Consider the following 25,318-nt stretch of genomic DNA (forward strand, 5'->3'; position numbering starts at 1 on the left):
AGTGCAGTGGCTTGATCTTGGCTCACTGCAACCTCCGCTTCCCGGGGTCAAGTGATTTTCCTGCCTCAGCCTCCCAAGTAGCTGAGACTGCAGGCATACATCACCACACTAGGCTCATTTTTGTATTTTTAGGAGAGACAGGGTTTCACCATGTTGGCCAGGCTGGTCTCGAACTCCTGACCTCGTGATCCAACCATCTTGGCCTCCCAAAGTCCTGGGATTACAGGCATGAGCCACCGTGCCCAGCCCCAATGTTTTAAACTAGACATTTTTTCTTAATTCTCAAACATGGTAAGCTCTCACACCCCTGTACATCTTCCCATTATTTTGAGAATTTGGGCTTTCTGAAATATGAGGTACTTAATACAACCATCCACACACACCCACTCAACACAGATAGAAATTTAGAGAAAATATAATAATCATACTTTTTTTTTTTGAGACAGAGTCTCGCTCTGTCACCCAGGCTGGAGTGCAGTGGCGCAATCTCAGCTCACTACAAGCTCTGCCTTCTGAGTTCACGCCATTCTCCTGCCTCAGCCTCCAGAGTAGCTGGGAGGCCGAGGCAGGTGAATCACCTCAAGTCGGGAGTTTGAGACCAAACTGACCAACATGGAGAAACCCCGTCCTTACTAAAAGTACAAAATTAGCCAGGCGTGGTGGCACATACCTGTAATACCAGTTACTCAGGAGGCTGAGGCAGGAGAATCACTTGAACTCGGGATGCGGATGTTGTGGTGAGCAGAGATCGTGCCATTGCACTCCAGCCTAGGCAACAAGAGTGAACTCCATCTCAAAAAAAAAAAAAAAAAAAAGAGAGAAAAGAAATACCTGAGACTGGGTAATTTATAAAGGAAAGAGGTTTAATTGACTCACAGTTCCACACAGCTGGGGAGCCCTCAGGAAGCTTGCAATCATGGCAGAGGGCAAAGGAGAAGCAAGTACCTTCTTCACAAGGCAACAGGAGAGAGAAAATGCAGGGGGAACTGCCCCTTATAAAACCATAAGATCTCGTGAGAATGTACTATCACGAGAACAGCATGGGGGAAACCACCCCCATGATCCAATCACCTCCCACCAGGTCCCTCCCTTGAAATGTGGTGATTACAATTGGAGATGAGATTTGGGTGGGGACACAGGGCCAAACCATACCAGAACCTGAATAATATTCCTCCAAAGATATACAAATGGCCATAGGTAGATGAAAGTGTGCTTAACATCACTAATCATCAGGGAAATGAAAATCAAAATCACAATGAGATAGCACCTCACACCTGCTAGGATGGTTATTATGTGGAATAACAAGAAGAAATAACAAGTGTTGGCAAGGAAGTGAAGGAAAGGGAACACTTGCACATTGTTAGTAGGAATGTAAATTGGTGCATCCATTATGGAAAACAGTACAGAGGGTCTTTAAAAACCTAAAAATAGAACGACCAGGCGACCCAACAATCCCCCTCCTGGGTATATACCCAAAGGAAAATAAATCAGCACCTCATAGAGATATCTGTACTCCCATGTTCACTGCAGCATTATTCACAATAGCTAAAATATGGAAACAACTTAAGTGTCTTTTAATGAATGAATGGCTAAAGAAATTGTGGAATATTATTTAGCCTTTTAAAAGGAAGAGGTTCTGCTCTTTTTTGTGATAACATAAATGAGCCTGGAGGATATTATGTTAAGTGAAATAAGCCAGGCACAGAAAAAAATACTGCATAATCTTACTTTTATGTAGAATCTTACGTTTTAAAAACTAAATACATAGAAACAGTGACTAGAAGGGTGATTAGCAGGAGTCAGGGAGGGGAAAAAATGAATAGTTAGAGGTCAAAAGATACAAAGTTACAGTTTTGTAGGATGGATGTCTAGAGGTATACTGTACAGCAAGAGGACATATTAATAATATTGCACTGTATACTTCTATCATGGAAATTTGCCGAGAGTAGATTTAAGGTGTTCTTACCACAAAAAAAATAGGTAACTATGTGAGATAATGGATATGTTAATTTGCTTGACTGTTGTAACCATTCCACTATGTATGTGTACATTAAAACATTATGTTGTACACATTAAATATACACAATAAAAGATAAGTCCAGATCAAGACCACGGTGAAACCCCGTCTCTACTAAAAATACAAAAAATTAGCCGGGCGTGGTGGCGGGCGCCTGTAGTCCCAGCTACTGGGAGAGGCTGAGGCAGGAGAATGGCGTGAACCCAGGAGGCGGAGCTTGCAGTGAGCCGAGATTGCGCCACTGCACCCCAGCCTGGGCGACAGAGCAAGACTCCGTCTCAAAAAAATAAAAAAAATAAAAATAAAAAATAAGTCCAAGATTAAGTATACGAGAAAATAGAGGAGAGGCAATATTGAAGAGACACAAACTAAGAATTTGCCAGACTTAATGAAGGAAATGAATCCTCAGATTGAAGAATCACAGTAACTTCCAAACAAAATAAATTTTTTAAATTCCATACATAGACACTATGTTAGGGAAACCAGTGAATAGAAAATTCAAAGAGGTTATATTAAAAGCAACAAGAAAGAAAGACAAATAGACTGACAAAAGATTTATCAGCAACAAGAGATTCCAGAAAATTAGGAAATAATATTTCCAAAGTGCTGAGAGAAAATAATGACCAAACTCAAATTTTATATCCCTTTAAACTATTGAAAAAATAAAAAACATTTTTACACATGCTATTTTCTCTTTCATGGAACATCCTCCCATCCTCTTAGGGCCCAAACTTAGGGCCACATGCCAACAAGTGAAAAGCTACTCATGTTGAAGGTCTCAGTCAGGCTTCATTTCTACTTGGAGACTTCACCAAGTCCCTGCACAGTCATTTTAGTAGAGCACTTTTCGCTTTTCGAGTAACTTCGTAAATATTGACTTGCCTATCTCCCAATGTACACTGTTAATATGTGTGTATACACACACATATATACATATGAACCTATGTAGATACACACACTATATATATGTACACATATATACTGGCCAGGAGCAGTGGTTCACACCTGTAATCCCAACAATTTGGGAGGCCAAGGCGGGTGGATCACCTGAGGTCAGGAGTTCAAGACCCGCCTGGCCAACACGGTGAAACACAGTCTCTACAAAAACTACAAAAAATTAGCCGAGCATGGTGGCAGGTGCCTGTAATCCCAGCTACTTGGGAGGCTGAGGCAAGAGAATTACTTGAACCCAGAAGGCAGAGGTTGCAGTGATCTGAGATCATGCCATTGCACTCCAGCCTGGGCAACAAGAATGAAACTCTGTCTCAAAAATAAATAAATAAATAAATAAATAAATAAATAAACAAACAAACAATGTACATTCGTCACTGACTTCCTAATACCTAACACAGAGCTGGGGAATGAGTGGGTGCTCGTTAAACATTTGTTAACTAAACAAAAGAGATTTTCTACTAAAGGGCCGTGGTCTAGAAGTTAATACAAAGGTTTTGGAGTCAGACTTACCTGGAGCTTCACTCCATATCTGCCATTTATTAACTATGTGACCTTAAGCAAGTTATGCTTTCTCATCTGTCAAATAGTGACAAAATTTCTCATAAGGTAGAGAAGATTAAAAGAGAACATCTTCTGTTAAGCGAGTATTTTTGGAAGAAGCTGAACTTAACAGAGGCAAAGCAAGAGGTAACTTTTTTCACACGACTGCTTTTTGAAAAGTCTCATTTTTAGGTACTAAAATTCCAACACATTAGAACATAAAAACTTCAATTATCAAGCAATTTAAACTGTGCTTTCTTCCCCAGCAGGGTTTATATTTTCATCCAGAAACCTGCATTAGGGAAAGAGGGATGTGACTGTCTTCATCATTGCACCATCTTATACATCCTTTTCTGTCTCTGGCTATTGCAGTGTTGATTTGAAGAAGGGAAACGGAAAGGTAAGGTCTCTTTGAATGATAGAGCTGGTAGAAGTTACAAATACTGACTCTTTTCTCTTGTGGAGCATCATATTGGCCCATTTGAGACCACCTATAGGTAACTATTACTGCATTCTTCCCAGATAAGACTAATTCGAACCCTGTCTGATCCCTTAGAGCCCCCTCCCTTACATTGGACATCTGACTGCACCCTTCTAAGCTTCTTCTAGGATTGCCTTACTCTAGCAAGAAATTCTCTTAGGTGGAATGATTTGCAAGATGACACAGCTCGTGTACCATATCCTTGGGTCCAAGGAAAGTTAGTCTAAGGAAAACTCATACATTTTTTTCCCAACAAATTTGGTAAAGTCAGTCTTCTCTTTCTCCATGAACTGGCAGGAGTTGCACTTGGCCCTTCCCTCAAGCTTTCTTTAAGGCCTTAAGTAATATTTTGTACTGCATTCTTAGTTTGCAAACGTTTTCTTAAACTATCTTTTTGTTACCAGTTTCTATATTTAATAGCATTCTGGCCAGAGAAGTTAATCTCTGTGAGGTTAGTTCTTTGAAGTTTTTTAAGATTCATTTTGTGGCCTAATATGTAGCTAAAAAATGGATATACAGATACAGAAATGGACAATCCCAAAAACAAACTCACAATTTATAGAAATTGTGGTATATAACAGTGATGGCATTCTTCAGTGATGAAGAATAGGTAATTCAGTTAAATATTGTGCTATAACTGTACATACATATTTTAACTTCTGTTTTATTCACACTATACAGCATTTGAAATCAAAACAACATGCACGGAGTGTAAAACTCCAAGACATAATGTTAACTGGGAAAGGCCAGTTGCAAAATGATAGAAAAGTATAACAACAGATATAAAGTTGTAAAACATGCAAGAGAATTACATCATTTTTATAAAACACATATAGTGAAATTCTAGAAACATGCATGAAAATAATGAATAGCTTATTTGGGATATAGGTTTCTTTAGGAAAATAGGAAAGAGAAGAAGTTTGGGCTTTAATTGTATCTATAGCAGTCAATTTTTTCAAGGTGAGAGCTGAAACAAAAAAGGCAAAATTTAAGTTTTGTTGAAGTTGGGAGTTTAGTATATGTAGTTCATTGTTTCGGTTCCTATGCATTTTTCTACACTGTGAAGCTTTTCCTATTAAAAATATAAACAATAAAGTCAAGGATAGCAATGAAGATATAAGACCTTTTATTTTCTAGTAGTTTTTATTATCGATGCCTTCTAAGATTAAGCATACCTTTCTAACTCAAAATAACATCCACATCACACATTCAGCACCAGGATACTCAAGCTAGTACATTATGGAGAACCCAGAATTAGGTAATATCTAACCGAGAACTAAGATAATCAGAGATTTATCTCCAAAACAATTTGCCAAGACCTTATGAAAAAAGAAAAGGTCACAATACTTGTGAATTATAATCATCAGGCCTGTGCACTTTCCCCTAGATGGTCTTTCCCTGACCCCAGGTAGGACCCATATTTCCAATTATCATTTCTGGTTCTTTGTCTCACTATAGCAAGTTCTACAGAGAGCTTCTCATGGCAGCTTTTAGTTTGAGCTGATTGAAGGGATCTAGAGCAGGAGAAAAGTTTACACAGAGCTCTGGAATAGAAGGGAGAAATCTTCAGCAAGACTAAGAGATGGAAGGCTCATAACTGACTTTATTTCCCCAGCCTCAGAAGCCCAAAATTTAACTAATCATAAGCTTTGGTTTATGCTACACTACACTGGTTCGATTATAACCTGCTTGCCTGCTTACTCACTTGGTTTCAAACACACATCAACTTATTGTCCAACAAAGAAACAAGAACATTGATGATAATTCATATCTACTTAGATAGACCTTTTTCATCACCTCACCCTGTTACCTCCTGCTTAAGGTAACCAACCTCTAGAATCTTGATTTAATCATCCTCTTACTCTTCTTAATATGTTTATATATTATATACATCTATTATTTTGATACATCTATAGATATTCCAAAAAGAATATTGTCAAGTTTGAGATGATCTTAAATGCATTAAAGGATAACAAGCTTTAAGTAACTTGAGGTGGACATGTCTTTAGATCTCAGCATCATATTACTTCACTGATATTATTGGATATAGCTTTGGTTCATTTATTTTTCACTGCTATATAATAGCCCTCTGCATGAACATATCACAATGTATTTATACATTCTCTGTGATATGTATTTGGGTTGTTTACTGATTTCCATTATACAAAACATGGGTCTAAGCTTATATAAGTGTATGTTTCTGTGCTTTAAGTTGCTAACTTGCATATGTGAGTACGTTTTTTGACTTGTCTTTGAATCTCTGATTCCTCAACCATAAAGTGGACATGGGAACTACTTTCACAAAGTTGTTGGAAGAATTAAATAAAATGCCTATTATTGTTTAAAAATTATAATTTATACTTTGTAATCTATCAACAAATTCAGTACAGTTTCAGTATATTTTTGCTTCCAAGGTTATAAATGAACAGTCTTCACCCATACACAATGATCTATAACAACAGGAGTAGTAGAATAAGAAGCTAACATTTTTTGAGCCCTTTTACTGTGCCACACACTGTACGAAGCACTCCACGTGCATGATTTCGTGAAACCTGCAGTTCTGTGAGGCAGGTACCATTTCTGATTTTACAAATGGGGAAACTGAAGCATACAGAAATTAAGCAACTTGCTTACTATTGTAGAACTAGTCAGTGGCAGAACTGGAATTTTAACACAAAGAATTGGAAATCTTGATCACTACTTCTCTCAACCCTTCTTCATTTTCCTTCTTTACTATTATTACCCACTATCCCCCACCTTCTAGATATTTGCTTTTGTCTAATCTCTACAATACTATAAAATTATTAATTTTATCCTCCTCCCTCCAAGTGGTTATCTCTCTTCTATATATTTTCCTTACTTCCTCTCCCATTGCCTTCACCATGAAGCCTCCCCAAGAGCCAACCAGAAGAACATGTCCAGTTCTAGATCCTCGTTGATCAACTTAATGCCGATTATTCTACAGTTCTTGTTGAAAATACAATACCTAATGAAGCTAAGTAAATAATGGAAGGCTAATAATATAGTTGAAGGATCCAGAGAGAATAACAGGGACTGGAAAATAAAAGGAGACAGAAGAAAAGTCAGAGGAAAAGCAAGAAAGTTGGTGAAGGGGTATGGAGTGGGCGGGAAATGAAGATTTAGTCACCATGAATCAATCGTATTGTGGATTTCAAACAATTTATAAGAGCAATTGCCAATAACTATTTCCTCACAAAGCACAATTGTTATTTTAAATAGTGCTTGGCAACAGGAATCTATGCCTCTGGATAGACAAGAGAAGAGAGAAAAGAAGGCATGGAGAGAATTGTTCTGAATACCTGAATTTGCCTATGGTTCCCAGAAACTAATTTTGGCTAGATTAAGTACATTAGGTAGTCACATGATCCAGAAGATAATTCATGTATTTATCCATACATTTATTGATTAATATGTCCTACTAATATTTATGTCTTACCTGTGATGGGACATTAAGACACATCATACAAAGACCCTGCCATAAAGAAGTCGTAGCATGGAGAGAAAGAAGAATAAACATTAGATGCAAAACAGAACAATAAGTGATATAATAAATATAAGCAAAGGGGCTTGTGAATCTTATTTGGAGTTGGTCCCATTTCAGCCTTAGGTGAGGTCCGGGCTGGGATGAGGGCATGAAAATATTCCTCAGCAGGTAACAAAATCATAACAGGGTATAATACATCAAAGCACTTTGGGCCAATATCAAAACCTCCCTCCATGTTACTCAAAAAACAGTTGGCTTTCTGGATAATAATGGTGAATATGACATAATGTGTGTGTGTGTGCATATATGTGTATATGTGTGAATAAGCTCTATATATGTGACAAATTTTCAAAAAATAATTATTGAAAGGTAGAATTTACTGTTAATTGAGTGTTTCTCCTAAACCTTCCTTTCTAAAGTTCCAAGTTTCCAAAAATAATTTTGTGACTTTCTTCAAGAGATAACTGAAAGTCACGGCAAGGGTTACAGACATAGAAATGAAGACACAATGGAGGAAAGAACAAACGCAGTAGCGAACAAAGAAGTCAAAGTGGTGGAGAAAGAGTAAGAATGGAAATGCAGGATGGAAGGAGAATGCACACTGAATGTGAGAATTGAAAGAGCATAAGGACCCATGGAAGCAAAGAATAGAATGCTGGTTCCCAGGGGGTGGGGTTGGGAAGAGGTCATCAAAACATACAAAATTTCACTTAAATAAGAAGAATAAGTTCTAGAGACCTTTTATAGAACATCGTGACTATAGTTAGCAACAATGTATCCTTGAAAATCACTGACAGTATATTTTGTAGTCTCACCACAAAAAAATAAGTACGTGAGATAATACACATGTTAATTAGCTCAATTTAGCCATTTCACAATGTATGCAAATTCCAACATCATGTTGTATATTATAAATCTATACAAATTGTAATTGTCAATGAAAAATATAATTTTTTAAAAAAGAAAGATCTTTGAAATGAGAAGAGAGAAGAGCATAATTGGGGATTAGAATAAAGAAAATGATTAGGGCAGAGATAATGAGCAGAAATAAAGATTTTCAGGAAAAGAAGAAGGGCGCACAGATGATGAGTGAGAGAAGGGTAGGAATGTGGACAGAGTAGAAGGAAAGCAGAAAAGAAGGTTGGGAGTGGTGTAAAGGAAAGAGTAATGAAGGCAGGTATGAAAAATAGAACATCAAGAATGCGAACAGAAAGAAGAAAGGATAGAAAAAGAGAGGGTAGAGTGAGGAGAGAGAAGGGAATGGCTATGAAGGCATAAAGGAGAAAAGATAGTGTTAAACAGGAATAGATCCAGAGTGAGAGACAGGTTATTGATAGAGAAAGACAATAATTTGTCAGGGAAAAACAGGATGGAGAATGAAGGCTAGTTCCCCACCCACACATTCACCTGGCAAGAAAGGACTCTGTGACTCTGGATTGTGTGACTCCAGCCTCCTCTTAAACCTCAGAGATCTGGCCATGGTGCTGAAGGACAGATACTCAGCAGACAGAGCAGGAAATCAGGGCTGGTGAGGCTAGGTGAGATTTAGGAGTTGTGGGGCCCCAGAGATTTTTCCTCTAGAGCCACCTGGGTGGAGGTCAGGTACAATGCCTGCCACCTCATAGATCAGGCAAGCATTGCCATACTCTCAAGGGAAGGTTAAAAGTACCACGAGTCTCTGCCAATGTCTCCATGCCACTGATCCTATTGGGGTAGAGAAGACAACTTAATGCCCAGGTACCCCAGATGACAAACGCTTGTGTATCATTACCCTAATCACTCACACAGTCATCACTTTATCTTCTTCCTATGATATAATAAGTAAGTCATGATGTAATCGCCTAAAGCAGGGCTTTGAAGACAAACAAAATTGAATATAATTCTAGGCTATAACACTTATACATTCTGTGAATCTGGCAATTACTTAACATCTCTGACCTCTAGTCTACTTATATGTAAAGTGCTAACAACATCTGATGTTTTATAAAAGATTTTTGTAAGGACTAGAATATTTTACCTGAAGTGTGGGTATAGTGCCTGGCATGTAGTAAAAGGCTCAGATAATAATTGTTTTTGTTGATAAAAGAATGGGGATGTGTGGCAAGATGGCAGAATAGAAGCCTCCACCATTTGTTCCTCCCCCACCATCCTCACTGGAACACCTAATTTTAACAACTATCTGCACAGAGAAAAGCACTGATACAAGAACCAAAAATCAGGTGAGTAAGCACAGTACCTGGTTTTAACTCCATATCACAGAAGGCTATTTAGAAGGGCAGGAGAGACAGTCTTGAATCCCTGATGCCACCCCTCCCTGATCCCCCAGCAGTGGTCATGCTGCAAGGAGAGAGAATAAGTGCACTGTGGGGAGGGAGAGCACAGCAACTGAGGGACTTTACACTGAACTCAGTGCTGCCCTGTCACAGCAGAGAATAAAGCCATGCTGGACTCAGCTAGTACCTGCACAGGAATGGAGTATTTGGACCAGCCCTTGCTGGAGGGGAATCACTCATCCCAGTGGTGAGAACCTGAGTTACTCGGCAAGCCTCGCCACTGTGGGCTGAAGTGTTCTTGGGTTCTAGGTAAACTTGAAAGGCAGTTTAGGACACAAGGACTGTAATTCCTAGGCAATTCCTAGTGCTAGCCTGGGCTTAAAGCCAATGAACTAGGGTGGCACATGACCCAGGGAGAGATTAGCTGGCACAGCTAAGGGAAGGCTGGCGCCATACCTCTTCCAAACCCAGGCAGTGCAGTTTGTAGTAATGAGAGTGACTCCTTCCTTCTGCTTACGGAGAGGAGAATGAAGAGTAAAGAGGACTTTGTCTTGCATCTTGGATACCAACTCAGCCACAGCAGGATAGGGCATTGGGCAGAATTGTAAGGCCCCCATTCCAGGCCCTAGCTCCGGGATGACATACCCTTGGCCAAAAGGGAACCCACTGTCTTGACGGGAAGAACCTAGTCCTGGCAGGATTCATCATCTGCTGACTAAAGAGCCCTTGGGTCATGAATAAGCACCAGCAATACCCAGGGAGGACACTGTGGGCCTTGGGGTCTGAGACATGCTGGCTTCAGAGGAGATCCAGCACATTCCCAACTGTGGTGGCTGTGATAAAAGGCCCCACCTGTTTGAGAAAATCAGAGAGGAAAACTAAATGGGCCTTTGTCTTGCGCTCTAGGTACCAGTTTGGCCACAGTGGGGTAGAGGAATAAGCAGGCTCTTGGGGTCACTGAGTCCAGGCCTAGGTTCTTGGATAGCATTTCTGGACCTGCTCTGGGCCAGTGGGGAGTTCACAGCCTTGAATGGTGAGTCTCAGGCTTAGCAGCGTTCACCACAAGCTGATAGAAGAGCCCTTGGGCTTTAAGCAAAACTTGGCAGTGGCCTGGCAGAGGCCCCATGGACCAGTGGTAGTGGTGGCCACAGGAAGAAATTCCTCTGCTTGCCATAAGGGGAGGAAGGGGCAGAAAGGACTTTGTATTGTGGTTTGAGTGCCAGCTTAGCCACAGTAGAATAGAACATTAGGTAAACTGCTAAGCTTTTGAACTCTAATCCTTGGCTTCCAGATAGCATATCTAGACATGCATGGGCCTGGGTAAACTTGTCACCCTGAAGGGAAGGCCCTTGGGCAAGGCCCAGTGCTGTGCTGGCTTCAGGTCTGAGCCAGCATAGTCCCAGTGGTGACGACCACAGTGGTGTTTGCATCACCACATCCCCAGTTCCAAGTGGCTCAGCAAGAAAGAGAGATAGTCCATATGTTTGGGGAAAAGTAAGAGAAAAGAATAAGAGTCTCTGCCTGGTAATCCAGAGAATTCTTGCAGATATTTTCCAAGACCACCAAGGTGATATCTTTATGAGTCTGTAAAAACCATACCATGATTGGCCTTAGGGCTCAAGTCCCTTCCCTGGAGAGCTTTCCCAAGGACAGACACACGCAAGCCCAGAATGTGAAAACTACAATGACTACCTGATTCTTCAGTGCCCAGACACCAATGAACATCTATAAGCATCAACGTCATCCAAGAAAGCATGACCTCACCAAATAAATAAGGCACCAGGGACCAATCACAGAGACACAGAGATATATGAACTTTCAGACAAAGAATTCAAAATAGCTGTTTTGAAGAAACTCAAAGAAATTCAAGAAAACACAGAAAAGGAATTCAGAATCATGTAAGATAATTTTCACAAAGAGATTGAAATAATTTAAAAGAATCAAGCAGAAATTCTAGAGTTGAAGAATGCTGAAGATTCTAGAAATTCTAGAGTTGAAGAATGCTTCTTCACATGCTGAAGAATGTATCAGAGTGTCTTAATAGCAGAATTGATCAAGCAGAAGAAAGAACTGGTGAGCTTGAAGATATGCTATTTGAAAATACAGTCAGAGGAGATAAAAGAAAAAAAACAGAATAAAGCGCACTATAAGATCTAGAAAATAGCCTCAGGAGGGCCAGTTTAAAAGTTTTGCTCTTAAAGAGGAGGTAGAAAGACAGAAAGAGATAGTAAGTTTATTCAAAAGGAAAATAACAGAGAACTTCACAAACCTAGAGAAAAATATCAACATCGAAGTACGAGAAGGTTATAGAACACTAAGCAGATTTAACCCAAAGAAGACTACCCCCAAGGCATTTAATAATCAAACTTCCAAAGGTCAAGGATAAAGAAAGGATCCTAAAAGCAACAAGAGAAAAAAAAATCATAAAATGAAGCTCCAATGCAACTGGCAGAAGACTTTTCAGTGGAAACCTCACAGGCCAGAAGAGAGTGGCATGATATTTTTAAAGTGCTGAAGGAAAAAAATTTACCCTAGAATAGTACAGAATAGTATACCCAGTGAAAATATCCATTAAGCATGAAGGAGAAATAAAGATATTCCCAGACAAACAAAAGCCGAGAGATTTCATCAACACTAGACCTGTCCTACAAGAAGTGCTAAAGGGAGTTCTTCAATCTGAAAGAAAAGAATATTAGTGAGTGAGAAGGAATCATCTGAAGGTACAAAACTCACTGGTAATAGTAAGCACCGAGGAAAAAACACAGATTAGTATAACACTATAACTGTGGTATGTAAACTTCTCTTAAGTAGAAAGACTGATGAACCCATCAAAAATAATAACAACAACAACTTTTCAGGAAATAGGCAGTACAATAAGACATAAAGAGAAACAACAAAAAGTTAAAAAGCAAGGGGAAAAGTTAAAGTGTAGAGTTTTTATTCATTTTCTTTTTGTGTGTTTGTGCAATCAGCATTAAGTTGTCATCAGTTTAAAATGATGGGTTATAAGATAGTATTTGCAAGCCTCACGGTAACCTCAAATCAAAAAAACATACAATGGATATACAAAAAATGAAGAGCAAAAAATAAAAGCATACCACCAGAGAAAACCACATTCACTGAAAGGAAGACACAGAGGAAGGAAAAAAGAAAGAGAAGACCACAAAACAACCAGAAAACAAATTTTAAAATGAAATAAGTCCCCACATATCAATAATAACACTGAATGTAAACGGATTAAACTCTCCAATCAAAAGACATAAAGTGGCTGGATGGATGAAAAAAAACACAAGACCCAATAATCTTCTGCCTATAAGAAGTATACTTCACCTAAAAGACACACCTAGGCTGAAGATAATGGGATGGAAAAAGATATTCCATGTCAATGAAGACCAAAAAAAAAAAAGAGCAGGAGTAGCTGTACTTACATCAGACAAAATAGCCTTCAAGACAAAAACTGTAAGAAGAGACAAAGAATGTCATTATATAATGATAAAAGGATCAATCCAGCAAGAGGATATAACAATTATAAATACATATGCACCCAAAACTGGAGTACCCAGATATATAAAGCAAATATTATTAGAGCTAAAGAGAGAGATTCCACTGCAATAACAGCTGGAGAATTCAACACTCTATTTTCAGCACACTGCTATAATTGTGGTGTGTAAACTTCTCCTAAGTAGAAAGACTAAATGATGAACCAATCAAAAATAATAACTACAACAACTTTTCAGGACATAGCACAATAAGACATAAGGAGACAAACAAAAAGTTAAAAGCAAGAGGACAAAGTTAAAGTGTAGAGTTTTTATTCATTTTCTTTTTGCATGTTTGTTTGTTTATGCAATCAGTGTTAGGTTATCATAAGTTTAAAATGATGGGTTATTGGATAGATCTCCCAGACAGAAAATTAACAAAGAAACACTGGACTTAATCTGCACTATAAAACTAATTGACCTAATAGATATTTACAAAACATTTCATCCAATGGCTGCAGAAGACACATTCTTCTCTTCAGCACATGGATCATTCTCAAGGGTAGACCATATGTTAGGTCGCAAAACAAGTCTTAAAACATTCAAAAAATTGAAATAATATCAAGCATCTTCTCTGGCCACAGTGGAGTAAAACTAGAAATCAATAACCAGAGGAATTTTGGAAACTATACAAACACATGGAAATTAAACAATATGCTCCTGAATGACCAGTGGGTCAATGATAATGGAAACAAAACATACCAAAACCTGTGGAATATAGTGAAAGCATTACTAAGAGGGAACTTTATGGCTATATGTGCATACATCAAAAAAGAGGAAAAACTTTAAATAAATAACCTAATGATGCATCTTAAAGAACTAGAAAAGCAAGAGCAAACTGAACCCAAAATTAGTAGAGGAAAATAAATAATAAAGATAAGAGCAGAAATAAATGAACTTGAAATAAAGAAAATAATACAAAAGATCAATGAAACAAATAATTGTTTTTGTTGCTGCCACTGTTACTGATACAGTAATTGTAGATATCATACAGTCAAAGCGAATCCAGGTTTTTCAGCTGTTGCTACGATGCACTGTGTGTAACTCAATCCCCATATTTGATTCTGTGCTACAGGAGAGAAGAGGCTGTGATAAATTCACATCTGTACCCACTGACTAGCATGGTGCCCAAAGCAAGCACTCAAGAAAGAATGGCTGAATAAACGGACAGTGGGTGACAACCTTTATTTCATTAACCCTAATTCCCTAAGAAAATGAAATGCTCTATTTTTCCTATCATTCTCCAACAGTGTTTATATATCAAGAGTAAATATGTATGAAATAAATCCATTTTTTTCTTCCTTATGTCCTTTGTTTTCACAATCAGTTAGCTAATGCATTCCCCCAGCTCTGTACTAGGCTAATTAAATATCTATTATTCCTTAAAAAAAATAAGGATCAATGTATTGTATTCTGGCAGAGACACAACAAAAAAAGAAAATTTCAGAATAGGAACAGCTCCAGTTTACAGCTCCCAGCATGAGCAATGCAGAAGATGAATGATTACTGCATTTCCAACTGAGGTACCAGGTTCATCTCACTGGGGATTGTTGGACACTGGGTGCAGGACAGTGGGTGCAGCGCACTGAGCATGAGCCAAAGCAGGGCGAGGCATCACCTCACCCGGGAAGCACAAGGGGTCAGGGACTTCCCTGTCCTAGCCAAGGAAATGGGTGACAGATGGCACCCGGAAAATTGGGTCACTCCCACTCTAATACTGCACTTTTCCAATGGTCTTAGCAAATGGCACACCAGCAGATTATATCCCGTGCCTGGCTCAGAGGGTCCTACACCCATGGAGCCTCACTCATTGCTAGCACAGCAGTCTAAGATCAAACTGCAAGGCAGCAGTGAGGCTGGGGGAGGGGCGCCCACCATTGCCGAGGCTTGAGTAGGGAAACAAAGCAGCCGGGAACCTTGAACTTGGTGGAGCCCACCACAGCTCAAGGAGGCCTGCCTGCCTCAGTAGACTCCACCTGTGGGGACAGGGCATAGCCAAACAAAAGGCAGCAGAAACCTCTGCAGACTAAAACGTCCCTGTCTGACAGCTTTGAAGAGAATAGTGGTTCTCCCAGCATGCAGCTTGAGATCTGAGAATGGACAGACGGCCCCCTCAAGTGGGCCCCTGACCCCTGAGTAGCCTAACTGGGAGGCATCCCCCAGTAGGGGCAGACTGACACCTCACATGGACAGGTACTCCTCTCAGACAAAACTTCCAGAAGAATGATCAGGAAGCAACATTTGCTGTTCACCAATATCCGCTGTTCTGCAGCCTCCACTGCTGATACCCAGGCAAACAGGGTCTGGAGTGGACCTCCAGGAAACTCCAATAGACCTGCAACTGAGGGTCCTGACTGTTACAAGGAAAACTAACAAACAGAAAGGACACCCACACCAAAACCCCATCTGTATGTCACCATCACCAAAAACCAAAGGTAGATAAAACCACAAAGATGGGGAAAAACAGAGATGAAAAACTGAAAATTCTAAAAATCAGAGTGCCTCTCCTCCTCCAAAGGAACGCAGCTCCTCACAAGCAATGGAACAAAGCTGGACGGAGAATGACTTTGACGAGTTGAGAGAAGAAGGCTTCAGACGATCAAACTACTCCGAGTTAAAGGAGGAAGTTCGAACCCATGGCAAAGAAGTTAAAAACCTTGAAAAAAGATTAGACGAATGGCTAACTAGAATAACCAATGCAGAGGAGTCCTTAAAGGACCTGATGGAGCTGAAAACCATGCATGAGAACTACGTGATGAATGCACAAGACTCAGTAGCCAATTTGATCAAGTGGAAGAAAGGGTATCAGTGATGGAAGATCAAATGAATGAAATGAAGTGAGAGGAGAAGTTCAGAGAAAAAAGAATAAAAAGAAATGAATAACACCTCCAAGAAATATGGGACTATGTGAAAAGACCAAATCTATGTCTGATTGGTGTACCTGAAAGTGACAAGTGATGGGGATAATGGAACCAAGTTGGAAAACACTCTGCAGGATATTATCCAGGAGAACTTTCCCAATCTAGCAAGGCAGGCCAACACTCAGATTCAGGAAATACAGAGAACGCCACAAAGATACTCCTCGAGAAGAGCAACTCCAAGACACATAATTGTCAGATTCACCAAAGTTGAAATGAAGGAAAAAATGTTAAGGGCAGCCAGAGAGAAAGGTTGGGTTACCCACAAAGGGAAGCCCATCAGACTAACAGCTGATCTCTTGGCAGAAACACTACAAGCCAGAAGAGAGTGGGGGCCAATATGCAACATTCTTGAAGAAAAGAATTTTCAACCCAGAATTTCACATCCAGCCAAACTAAGCTTCATAAGTGAAGGAGAAATAAAATACTTTACAGACAAACAAATGCTGAGAGATTTTGTCACCACCAGGCCTGCCCTAAAAGAGCTCCTGAAGGAAGCACTAAACATGGAAAGGAACAACCGGTACCAGCCACTGCAAAAACATGCCAAATTGTAAAGACCATGGAGGCTAGGAAGAAATGTATCAACTAATGAGCAAAATAACCAGCTAACATCATAATGACAGGATCAAATTCACACATAACAATATTAACCTTAAATGTAAATGGGCTAAATGCTCCGATTAAAAGACACAGACTGGCAAATTGGATAAAGAGTCAAGACCCATCAGTGTGCTGTATTCAGGAAACCCATCTCATGTGCAGAGACACACATAGGCTCAAAATAAAGGGATGGAGGAAGATCTACCAAGCAAATGGAAAACACAAAAAGGCAGGTGTTGCAATCCTAGTCTCTGATAAAATGGACGTTAAACCAACACAGATCAAAAGAGACAAAGAAGGCCATTACATAATGGTAAAGGGATCATTTCAACAAGAAGAGCTAACTATCCTAAGTATATATGCACCCAATACAGGAGCACCCAGATTCATAAAGCAAGGCCTTAAAGACCTACAAAGAGACTTAGACTCCCACACAATAATAATGGGAGACTTTAACACCCCACTGTCAACATTAGACAGATCAATGAGACAGAAAGTCAACAAGGATATGCAGGAATTGAACTCAGCTCTGCACCAAGCAGACCTAATAGACATCTACAGAACTCTCCACCCCAAATCAACAGAATATACATTCTTTTCAGCACCACACCACAACTATTCCAAAAGTGACCACGTAGTTGGAAGTAAAGCATTCCTCAGCAAATGTAAAAGAACAGAAATTATAACAAACTGTCTCTCAGACCACAGTGCAACCAAATTAGAACTCAGGATTAAGAAACTCACTCAAAACCACTCAACTACATGGAAACTGAACAACCTGCTCCTGAATGACTACTGGGTACATAATGAAATGAAGGCAGAAATAAAGATGTTCTTTGAAACCAACGAAAACAAAGACACAACATACCAGAATCTCTGGGACGCATTTAAAGCAGTGCGTAGAGGGAAATTTATAGCACTAAATGCCCACAAGACAAAGCAGGAAAGATCTAAAATTGACACCCTAACATCACAATTAAAAGAACTAGACAAGCAAGAGCAAACACATTCAAAAGCTAGCAGAAGGCAAGAAATAACTAAGATTGGAGCAGAACTGAAGGAAATAGAGACACAAAAAACCCTTCAAAAAATCAATGAATCCAGGAGCTGGTTTTTTGAAAAGATCAACAAAATTGATAGACCACTAGCAAGACTAATAAAGAAGAAAAGAGAGAAGAATCAAATAGACGCAATACAAAATGATAAAGGGGATATCACCACTGATCCCACAGAAATACAAACTACCATCAGAGAATACTATAAACACCTCTATGCAAATAAACTAGAAAATCTAGAAGAACTGGATAAATTCCTCGACACGTACACCCTCCCAAGACTAAACCAGGAAGAAGTTGAATCTCTGAATAGACCAGTAACAGGCTCTGAAATTGAGGCAAGAATTAATAGCTTACCAACCAAAAAAAGTTCAGGACCAGATGGATTCACAGCCAAATTCTACCAGAGGTATAAGGAGGATCTGGTACCATTCCTTCTGAAATTGTTCCAATGAATAGAAATAGAGGGAATCCTCCCTAACTCATTTTATGAGGCCAGCATCATCCTGATACCAAAGCCTGGCAGAGACACGACAAAAAAAGAGAATTTTAGACCAATATCCCTGATGAACCTCCTCAATAAAATACTGGCAAACCGAATCCAGCAGCACATCAAAAAGCTTATCCACCATGATCAAGTAGGCTTCATCCCTGGGATGCAAGGCTGGTTCAACATATGCAAATCAATAAACATAATCCAGCATATAAACCGAACCAACGACAAAAACCACATCATTATCTCAATAGATGCAGAAAGGGCCTTTGACAAAATTCAACAACGCTTCTTGCTAAAAACTCTCAATAAATTAGGTATTGATGGGACGTATCTCAAAATAATAAGAGCTATCTATGACAAACCCAAAGCCAATATCATACTGAATGGACAAAAACTGGAAGCATTCCCTTTGAAAACTGGCACAAGACAGGGATGCCCTCTCTCACCACTCCTATTCAACATAATGTTGGAAGTTCTGGCCAGGGCAATTAGGCAGGAGAAGGAAATAAAGGGTATTCAATTAGGAAAAGAGGAAATCAAATAGTCCCTGTTTGCAGATGACATGATTGTATATCTAGAAAACCCCACTGTCTCAGCCCAAAATCTCCTTAAGCTGATAAGCAACTTCAGCAAAGTCTCAGGATACAAAATAAATGTACAAAAATCACAAGCATTCTTATACACCAATAACAGATAAACAGAGAGCCAAATCACGAGTGAACTCCCATTCACAATTGTTTCAAAGAGAATAAAATACCTAGGAATCCAACTTACAAGAGACGTGAAGGACCTCTTCAAGGAGAACTACAACCACTGCTCAATGAAATAAAAGAGGATACAAACAAATGGAAGAAAATTCCATGCTCATGGGTAGGAAGAATCGACATCCTGAAAATGGCCATACTGCCCAAGGTAATTTATAGATTCAATGCCATCCCCATCAAGCTACCAAAGACTTTCTTCACAGAATTGGAAAAAACTACTTTAAAGTTCATATGGAACCAAAAAAGAGCCCACATTGTCAAGTCAATCCTAAGCCAAAAGAACAAAGCTGGAGGCATCATGCTACCTGACTTCAAACTATACTACAAGGCTACAGTAACCAAAACAGCATGGTACTGGTACCAAAACAAAGATATAGATCAATGGAACAGAACAGAGCCCTCAGAAATGATGCCGCATATCTACAACTATCTGATCTTTGACAATCCTGACAAAAACAAGAAATGGGGAAAGGATTCCCTATTTAATAAATGGTGCTGGGAAAACTGGCTAGCCATATGTAGAAAGCTGAAACTGGATCCCTTCCTTACACCTTATACGAAAATTAATTCAAGATGGATTAAAGACTTACATGTTAGACCTAAAACCATAAAAACCCTAGAAGAAAACCTAGGCATTACCATTCAGGACATAGGCATGGGCAAGGACTTCATGTCTAAAACACCAAAAGCAATGGCAACAAAAGCCAAAATTGACAAATGGGATCTAATTAAACTCAAGAGCTTCTGCAGCAAAAGAAACTACCATCAGAGTGAAGAGGCAACCTATAGAATAGGAGAAAATTTTTGCAATCTACTCATCTGACAAAGGGCTAATATTCAGAATCTACAATAAACTCAAACAAATTTACAAGAAAAAAACAAACAACCCCATCAAAAAGTGGGCAAAGGACATGAACAGACACTTCTCAAAAGAAGACATTTATGCAGCCAAAAGAAACATGAAAAAATGCTCATCATCACTGGCCATCAGAGAAATGCAAATCAAAACCACAATGAGATACCATCTCATACCAATTAGAATGGCCATCATTAAAAAGTCAGGAAACAACAGGTGCTGGAGAGGATGTGGCTAAATAGGAACCATTTTACACTGTTGGTGGGACTGTAAACTAGTTCAACCATTGTGGAAATCAGTGTGGTGATTCCTCAGGGATCTAGAACTAGAAATACCATTTGACCCAGCCATCCTATTACTGGGTATATACCCAAAGGACTATAAATCATGCTGCTATAAAGACACATGCACAGGTATGTTTATTGCGGCACTATTCACAATAGCAAAGACGTGGAACCAACCCAAATGTCCAACAACAATAGACTGGATTAAGAAAATGTGGCACATATACACCATGGAATACTATGCAGCCATAAAAAATGATGAGTTCATGTCCTTTGTAGGGACATGGATGAAACTGGAAAACATCATTCTCAGTAAACTATCACAAGGACAAAAAACCAAACACCACATGTTCTCACTCACAGGTGGGAATTGAACAGTGAGAACTCATGGACACAGGAAGGGGAACATCACACTCCGGGGACTGTTGTGGGGTGTGGGGTAGGGGGGAGGGACAGCATTAGGAGATATACCAAATGCTAAATGACGAGTTAATGGGTGCAGCAAACCAACACGGCACATGGATACATATGTAACAAACCTGCACATTGTGCACATGTACCCTAAAACCTAAAGTATAATAATAAAATAAAAAATAAAAATAGAAAGTTGCTTTAACAATAAAAATATCGATCTGGTTTGCTTAATGTTTGTGTGTTACAACTGTAAGAAAATTAATAGCTAACTCTATATATATATGCCCTGGTGGCTTTCCTGAGTGAGAAGCGAGGGTCATACACAAGTAGACTTAAGGATGCTCCAGACAGAAGAGTAAAGTTTCAAGGCCTGGGATCTAAAGTCTTAACCCTATTGCTTATTATATTTTAAAGTTCTAAGAACAGTGTCTAGCAAGGGACTGCTTCTAACACTGGGAGATGGGAAAGTGACTGGTGGCATAAGATGTTCTAGTTGTTTTAGCTTGATGACCAATGAATTCCGAGAAAACGTTATCCAACCCCACATGCTGTCTTTCAATATAAGCAGCACGGCCGTGAGGCTCAGGAAGTCTGTCACTTGAGCCAGCCTCACACAGGTGGGGTCTTTCTCACCAAAAGCAGTTAGGTCAGGAGGGTGATTTCCAAAAGAGAGAGAAGGCACTGACACTCCCCAGGCTCCCTGGGGAAGAAACTCCAAAACCGTAATAGTTCTTGGCTTGTTTTCTGCTGTCTTCTCCATCTGAACTCCAGGGACTTCTTGATGATCTCAAAGGATGCTCCCTTGACAGAGACGGTGGGGTCTATGAGTGTCTTTAATCGCCTCAGCATGTGGGAGGCCCAGAGGAGGAAGAGAGGAAAATCTTCAGCTTCATGAGGGTTGAAAGCTTGTCTAGAATCAGGTGCCTTCTCTGTGTGGTTTTTTGGGGAAGCACATATATAACTGAGACTGGAATTGGGAAAAGAATTACACCAAAACAGACAAGCATGCACCAACAATGACAATTTTAGCATTTAGGGGCTGGGTAACAAAAATGAGATTTATGTTATATTAAAAGAAATGTTGGCTGGGCGCAGTGACTAATGCCTGTAATCCCCGCACTTTGGAAGGCCAAGGTGGGCGGATCACTTGAGATCAGGAGTTCGTGACCAGCCTGGCCAACATGGAGAAACCTGTCTCTACTAAAAATACAAAAATTAGCTGGGCGTGGTGGCACAAGCCTGTAATCCCAGCTACTCAGGAGGCTGAGGTGGGAGAATCACTTGAACCCAGGAGGCAGAGGTTGCAGTGAGCTAAGATTGTGCCACTGCACTCCAGCCTGGGCGACAAAGCAAGACCTTGTCTCAAAAAAAAAAAAAAAAAAGGAAAAGAAATGTTTTTACTATCCTGTTATTTCTGTCTATCTTTTGCCTCTTCATACCTATCCTTTTACTCGAATAAGGTTTCACTAAAAAATGAGGGAAATGGAGTAACTGTTGGGTAATCTCATATTTCAATGTCTTTTTACATGATTGCCAGCCTCCAGAATAATTGATGCAGACAGAAATATTCAAACTAAGGGAAATCATTATTCAATCAGCTGGAAATTGAGAGATGAAACTTTTTTTAACCTGTCATAAATTAATTACTGAAAACCCCGAATACAATAAATATATATAGAAAAAGAAGAGAATAATTTATCCAGGATTCCCCTCCTCTCCTTCTGGGAAATTCTCTTGCACTCAGTCCTTCCTCTTGCCCTGTATCTCTTTTTTTCTCCTTTTCCCATTTCTGTTTCCCTGTAATTTTTTTCTTTATAGCAGGCAACTGAAAGGAGATTAAAATATGTATTAATTTCTAAATACCCCATATTAATGGAAAGAAACCACAATCCAGGTAACTGTAATGTTTTAAATTTTTTAATTGCTGATAAGAAGAATAAAAGGAGAAATTTTGGACAGATTGTATTAGATGTTGGAAGAATCTGTTACAGTGTTAGTTTTCCTTTAAGTGAACCCACAACTATGGGAAGAAATAACCTAACAAGACCCTCTGAATTCATCCTCCTTGGACTCTCCTCTCGACCTGAGGATCAGAAGCCACTCTTTGCTGTGTTTCTCCCCATCTACCTTATCACAGTGATAGGAAACCTGCTTGTCATCCTGGCCATCCACTCAGACACTCGTCTCCAGACACCCATGTACTTCTTTCTAAGCATCCTTTCTTTTGTTGACATTTGCTATGTGACAGTCATTATCCCTAAGATGCTGGTGAACTTCTTATCAGAGACAAAGACCATCTCTTATGGTGAGTGTCTGACCCAGATGTACTTTTTCTTAGCCTTTGGAAACACAGACGGTTACCTGCTAGCAGCCATGGCCATTGACCGCTACGTGGCCGTATGTAATCCCTTCCACTACATCACCATTATGAGTCACAGATGCTGTGTCCTGCTTCTGGTTCTCTCCTTCTGCATTCCACATTTTCACTCCCTCCTGCACATTCTTCTGACTAATCAACTCATCTTCTGTGCCTCCAATGTCATCCATCACTTTTTCTGTGATGATCAACCAGTGCTAAAATTGTCCTGTTCCTCCCATTTTGTCAAAGAAATCACAGTAATGACAGAAGGCTTGGCTGTCATAATGACCTCGTTTTCATGCATCGTCATCTCTTATTTAAGAATCCTCATCACTGTTCTAAAGATTCCTTCAGCTGCTGGAAAGCGTAAAGCATTTTCTACCTGTGGCTCTCATCTCACAGTGGTGACCCTGTTTTATGGAAGCATTAGCTATGTCTATTTTCAGCCCCTCTCCAACTATACTGTCAAGGATCGAATAGCAACAATTATCTACACCATACTGACTCCTATGCTAAATCCATTTATCTATAGTCTGAGGAACAAAGACATGAAGCAGGGTTTGGCAAAGTTGATGCACGGGATGAAATGTCAGTAAAAGACCTAAAGTCTTAAGAGAATACCACAGATCTCTTGCCCTGGACTATAGGTTATTAATGGCTATGTAATTCTGAAATGATTATTAGATTCTGAAAGGATAGTACCTTCAATGATGGTGTTTCATTCCTTATAGAAGAATGTTTATTGCATGTATTGAAGCTACTTCTGAATATAATGCCTACAAACTAAGTTGGATCACTGTAATCTCCTGAGTATCCCTATTCATGCAGCTGGGTTTTCTTGTATAGTAATGTAAAGCTGCTTGAATGTCTTTGAGCTACTGTGTGTGTGTGTGTGTGTGTGTGTGTGTGTGTGTGTGTGTGTGTGTGTCACTTCATCGTATTAGCCCAGGGGCTCCTCAATAACGAGGTCTCTCTCTTTCTCCCATTATAAATGTCAGAACTGTGACTCCTTCCTCTGCATTTCCTCAAAGATTAAAACCTGGCTTCTATAGTTGTCATAGTCTCAACAAATAAAATCATCCCACTAGATAATTCTTAGTGAATCAGTGTCAGGTCAGGTTCCTAAGAGTATGGCATCTCAGTATTCTTCCTGCTTCCCACCTGGCAAAGATGACTGTCCCTTAAATCTCTCATTAATTTCAATTGACCCAAACTCAACCACACCGTTTTCCCAGGAGGTGTGTGTTAGGTCCCAGTAACCTTAGTAGCAGATGCCTCCAACTGCTGGGGCAGTTGTCTTCCTTAACAGACTTAAGAGAGTCTTCTAACCAGAAAAACCAATTGGGTAGGAAAGAAACACTTTTGCTCATTTGTGAGTTCTGAGAATTAGTCACTGCTAGTCCGTGAATTATCTTGCCACTCAGAGATTTGTGAATTCATTTGCTCTTTCAACAAATTTCTACTTCTGATACACCATGCACCAGCCTACTGGACTTAAAAACAAAGATAATATGCTACATGATTTAAGTCAATAATCTGAAGGCCAAAGATCAGCAGGGTCTAAGGAAACAAAATAACACAGGCCATACAAGTATTTGGAGGGCAATTTCCTGTTAATTGGATTGTTTAAGGTTTGCAAGGTACAGAGAAACACACATACTTTTAAGTAACAGGTGTCAAATAAAAATCCAATCTGGTCTTAGGTAAGGAGAGATATTACTGCAAAAGGAGGGAAATGGTCTACAGCAATAATGCAAGGGAGACTATTACACTAGGGAGAATGTCTCAATTGTGAGACCAACAAAAGTGTCAAATGTCAGACAGAAAAGGAATTTTCTTTCATAAAGAGAAGTGAACATGAATGAGGCTAGAAAGAAACAGATATGCAGAAGTGGGATGAGCTAGTAACAGTAGCAGGACTGAAGAGTTGATCAACGAATGTATTTTATCAGTTGATGTTCCAGAGGGGTCATTAAGGAGGGGTTATATGTTAACTCAGATTGAGGGTGGGACAAAGTTCATTCTTTTCCAGAACACAAAAGAGTGGAGGGATTTCTTTAACTGTCACTGTTTTCCAGGAGCACAGGGCTCAGGTAAAATTCAACATTGGCACAGGGATTTGCTGTAAGAATTCACGAGGTAAAAAGAAGACATAAATCTCAGCTGCACAGCCAGATCTCACACAGGAATAAGAACCAAAGCATAGTTGGGCCCCACAGAGTTGGAAGGTAATTCAGGCTCTGGAAGGCTACTCAGGGGA

The 25,318-nt window shown here is 39.6% G+C and overlaps 1 protein-coding gene across 1 annotated transcript; it reads left to right on the forward strand.

Moving 5' to 3' along the window:
• Nucleotides 1–22,571: 22,571 nt before the first annotated feature.
• Nucleotides 22,572–23,654, forward strand: LOC100587834 (olfactory receptor 1L1). Its single transcript, XM_003264099.2, has one exon. The coding sequence runs from the start codon at nt 22,572–22,574 to the stop codon at nt 23,652–23,654; it is 1,083 nt and encodes a 360-aa protein (XP_003264147.2).
• The last annotated feature ends 1,664 nt before the right edge of the window (nt 23,655–25,318 follow it).

This window comes from Nomascus leucogenys, chromosome 8, assembly GCF_006542625.1.
Source record: "Nomascus leucogenys isolate Asia chromosome 8, Asia_NLE_v1, whole genome shotgun sequence".
In the NCBI taxonomy this organism is placed as follows: domain Eukaryota; kingdom Metazoa; phylum Chordata; class Mammalia; order Primates; family Hylobatidae; genus Nomascus; species Nomascus leucogenys.